Below are 4,632 nucleotides of genomic sequence, written 5' to 3' on the forward strand. Positions count from 1 at the left end.
GGGAGTCCAGAACTAGGGGGCATAAGTTTAGGGTGAGAGGAGAAAGATATAAAAGAGACTTAACAAGCAACTTTTTCATGCAGAGGGTGGTACGTGTATGGAATGGGCTGCCCAAGGAAGTGGTGGAGGCTGGTACAATTGCAACATTTAAAAGGGATCTGGATGGGTATGTGAATAGGAAGGGTTTGGAGGGATATGGGCCGGGTGCTGGCAGGTGGCACTAGATTGGGTTGGGATATCTGGTCGGCATGGACAGGTTGGACTGAAAGGTCTGTTTCCATGCTGTACATCTCTATGACTTAACTTGCTTCCAATGCTGCAGGTTTGGAAGATGCTGTCAAAGACAAGTTGGCAAGTTGTCGCAGTACTGTGGTTACTGTGCATCAGTGATGGCTTTGATGGGGAATGGGGGAGGGTAGGGGTGAGTGCCTAAGGTGACGGATGACTGCTTACTCCGAGGTGCCAGTGTGTTTGCAGTCGCAAACACCGAGGTAAATGGGATGACATTTCATTTCACCCTCATCTTGTAGGTGGTGAAGAGAGTTTGGGTCATGACAGTTATCAGCACCAAGAATATGGGGAATTGAAGCAGAAGTAGAGAGATGTAATATTTCTTTAAATCAAAAGGAAATTGTTAAAACGAAATCAATAGGCAGCTAGTATTGGGGGCAAATTATCACTCAAGGTTTACAATAGGCATTACAGTATATTGACAAATATTTTTAAATCAGGAACGTTCACAAAATTCTGGTTACTGATCTCAAGCAGAATAGTGAACAATTAGCCTCAGTACTTCTGGGGAGTGAGGTGGGGGGTGGGAGTGGAGGATGAAGAAAGGGAACAAAGGGTCGGGGGAGGAAAGAAAGGGGAAGGGTGGGCAGGCACAATTGAGCTTGAGTACTCTTCGATTCAGTGAAAAATAATGCCTAATTAATTAAGATGCTCAAAACGGTGGAAACAGACCCAAACAAGTCAGGAGCTACAAGAGAAAGGAGAGATACCCTGGAGACTTTATGGCTTTTATCATCAAAATAGAATGGAAGAAATCACTGGGTAGAAGTAAGAGACACCAGAAAACACTCGAGAGTCAGCCTTGTAAAACTTACTCGCAATTACTCAGCGTAGAGAGGGACGCATCCATCTTTTCAATTGGTGGTATCTGGCCATATAACTTCACCTCCACAGCTTCGGCTGCCTTCTCACCTGACCTTTCTTCCTGAAAAGTCATAAATCATCCAATCCGTCATTTCGGTTTGAGGTTTGTGCTACTTTCTTACCTTCCTTCAAACACTTCTGTGCCTTCATCCTCTTCAATCTGTCATGTTCAATACCCCTACAATCCTTTCAAGAGTTCTGCACTCTCCCAACTCCTGGTCTTTTGCATACTCTGCCTCATTAACTGGCCTATTACGAGGCTACAATTTCTCTGCCTTGACATCCTAAATTTTTGTACCTTTCAACTTTCATTTCTTCCTTTAACTTCACTCTCTCTTCATCTCTTCTCACTACTGCCTGGGGCCCAGGTATCTCCTTCCCAACCCAAGTGGACCAAAAGACCAGGTCTCTCTCATCCCCTTCAGGAATGGAGGTCAACGACTCTAAATCTACCCTTCTGGGTAAAGGGTCCGTACTGGCCAGAGATTTCAACTGTATCAATGATGCAGACGGATAATCCAGAGGGGCTGCGAGCACACCAGACGCGACATCTAGATTCCTGGGGGAAACAATTAAAGTCACCAAGATGCACGACGTCTTCAGTACCCCTGCAAATGCACCTGATACATCTGGTCACAGCAGGGCAGGTCTATCCACTCAAGAACTGATTTCCTGTTGGTGTCCCGCATGTTCTTGGCCAGATCCACTGGTGTATGGCCAGTGTTCTTCTCTGACCACTGCCTCCTGCTGGCCCACTGTCACCTACAGAACCACCAGCATGCTGGAAAGGGAACATGGATGCTGAATTTGAAACTGTTGACCCCAGAAAACATTGAGGAGCTCAAAAGGTATTACACAGGTTGAAGAACCATGAAGCCCCTGTTTCAATCTCCAGCAGGCTGGTGGGAAATGTCAAGAGATTCTTTACCCTCAAAAGGTGTTCAGAAGGCAAGTGAGAGGCAGAGAAAACTGTCCAAATCCATAAAAACATGCAGATCCTACTCCAGCAACAGACGATGACACAGAGGTGAAGGGTCAGCAAGCCTCACTCTTTGCCTTGGAGGCCTCCAAGATAATCTTCCGGTCCAGGGTCTGCAGCATGGAGCAGGTTGAGACATGCTTCTGTTTCTTCTTCCAGAACGTGCACAAGGAGAGCTCTGTACTCAGCAGCCTGAGGAAGATGACAGCTCGGTAACATCATCCCTGTCTGACATCCTCAGCATCCACAAATCCCTTTATGCTTGATTATATGGCACAAAGCCCAAAGACAGCGTGGCCTTCTAGTCATTACTGTTCTCTATCACAAGAGGTCTTAGATAACAGCACACCATGAGAGGGTGGACCAGCCGCGATCGCTGGATGAGCAGACCAAGGCCCTCAAGCCCCTAGAAAAGAATAAAACTACTGGCTGAGTTGTATTCAACTCTGTGGAACTAGTTTGGCCAGGATCTGCTAAAGATTACTTAGATTAGATTACTTACAGTGTGGAAACAGGCCCTTCGGCCCAACAAGTCCACACCGACCCACCGAAGCGCAACCCACCCAGACCAATTCCCCTACATTTACCCCTTCACCTAACACTACGGGCAATTTAGCGTGGCCAATTCACCTGACCTGCACATTTTTGGACTGTGGAAGGAAACCGGAGCACCCGGAGGAAACCCATGCATACACGGGGAGAATGTGCAAACTCCACACAGTCAGTCGCCTGAGGCGGGAATTGAACCCGGGTCTCTGGCGCTGAGGCAGCAGTGCTAGCCACTGTGCCACCGTGCTGCCGACAACAGTAGTTACTGGCAGGTAATGTGCAAATCCATAAGGAAAGGTACTATCACCTTCATCAACCAGCAGAAGGGGTTGGAGGGAGGAACTTTGAAATTGGTGACCAATTTCACTCCTGAATGCGGATAATAAATCCAGTCTCAAATCATCTGCTCTGGAACTAGTGATTCACCCCAACCAAACCTGTGCTGTACCGGGCAGGGCAATCACTTAGAGCTTCGCACTTCTCAGGAATACGATCACCTACATGAAGGACAGGGGGGTGGACCTGCTTCATCAGCCTGGAGCAGGAGAAGGCCTTTGATAGGATATTGCAAACCGAAATGTGGGACATGCTCTTTAAAAAGGGTTTTGGGGAGGGAATTCACAATCAAATCCAATTGCTCTACACCAACATCAGCAGTGCAGTTTCAATCGAAGGGTGGGAATCCGAAAGCTTCCCGGTCAGATCAGGAGTCAGGAAGGGCTATCCACTCTCTCTTGTCTTGTTTGTGTGTTGAAGAGAGCCTTTTGCTGAATCCATCAGGAAGAACGCGGGCCTGTAAAGCATGACAGGCAGCGGAATCCTGCAGGTCAAAGCTTCCCTGTATATGGATGCCGTTGCCGTTTTCTGCTCAGATCAGCTGTCAGTATGCAGACTCATGAGCATCTCCGACTAGTTTCAGCTAGCCTCAGCAGGGAAGGTAAATCGAGGCAAGAGTGAGGCCATATGCTTTGGGAATTGGGCCAATCAATCCTTTATCCCTTTCATCATCAGGACACGATTTGCAGATGCTGGTGTTGGACTGGGGTGAACAAAGTTAAAAAATCACACAACACCAGGTTATAGTCCAACAGGTTTAATTGGAAGCACTAGCTTTCGGAGCGCTGCTCCTTCATCAGGACAAATTACATGAAAATGCTGGGAAAATGACTCGGAGGGACTGGGGTCTCCACAGAAACTTGGGAGGATTATATCGCCAATGGTAGACAGAAACTGGGCATTAGGGAGCACTGCTCCCTCTCCACTGCGTGTTAAAAACCTGGTCATCAGGTGTGAGGCACTCTTTCTGTCATTGTAAGTGGTGCAGGTCTGGCCCATTCCCAGAACCTGCGCTATCGCAGTGACCTGAGCCACCTTCTGCTTCATCTGGAGGTCTAAGATGGACCATGACCAGAGGGACAACATTTACAAAACTCTGCATAAGAGAGTCAAGAACGTACCCAATGTAACCCTCATCCTGCTGGCCACCTTTGTGTGTGGCTGCATCAAACTGTGCTGAGAGCATCAGTACACAAACATTAAGTGTCATTATATACTGACCCTACTGTTCTACTTGTCCCTGATGTTGCAATGGATGGGACCGGCCTTCTTCCCATGGAACACTCCAAATAATTAGACTGTTCCATATCACTTATCCTTGATGGAGAAATTTGCAAAGAAAAATACCTTTGATCATAAGTTCATCAGGAAGTGGTCAGCACATAGAATCCTTGAGACCCTGCGGGAAAAGGAGAGGGGAGATCCTGTCAGGTTGTTCCCTGAGCAGACTGTCAAAGTCTTTTGGCAGGATGCCTCATCACCAGAACTTTACAATATGCACCAAGATATCACTTGGCTGGTGGTGAGAAGGGCATTACCAGTGAGATCCTTCATGTACGCCCTGACTCTGTACACTACTACATGTCGCTTTCAAAGCGGCTGTGGCAGGGTAA

The 4,632-nt window shown here is 47.4% G+C and overlaps 1 protein-coding gene across 1 annotated transcript in view; it reads right to left on the minus strand.

Annotated features, from left to right (window-relative positions):
- The window catches only part of dnal1 (dynein, axonemal, light chain 1), a 32,989-nt gene extending 28,579 nt beyond the window's left edge, over positions 1 to 4,410 (minus strand). The window contains exons 1-2 of the mRNA XM_043698405.1: positions 4,367 to 4,410; positions 1,107 to 1,216 (exon numbers count right to left, since the gene is read on the minus strand). Coding sequence (XP_043554340.1) covers positions 1,107 to 1,141 — 35 coding nt within the window. The 5' untranslated portion in view covers positions 1,142 to 1,216; positions 4,367 to 4,410. The remainder of the gene's footprint in view (positions 1 to 1,106; positions 1,217 to 4,366) is intronic.
- Positions 4,411 to 4,632: the final 222 nt, after the last annotated feature.

Source organism: Chiloscyllium plagiosum, chromosome 10 (assembly GCF_004010195.1).
Source record: "Chiloscyllium plagiosum isolate BGI_BamShark_2017 chromosome 10, ASM401019v2, whole genome shotgun sequence".
Taxonomy (NCBI): Eukaryota; Metazoa; Chordata; class Chondrichthyes; order Orectolobiformes; family Hemiscylliidae; genus Chiloscyllium; species Chiloscyllium plagiosum.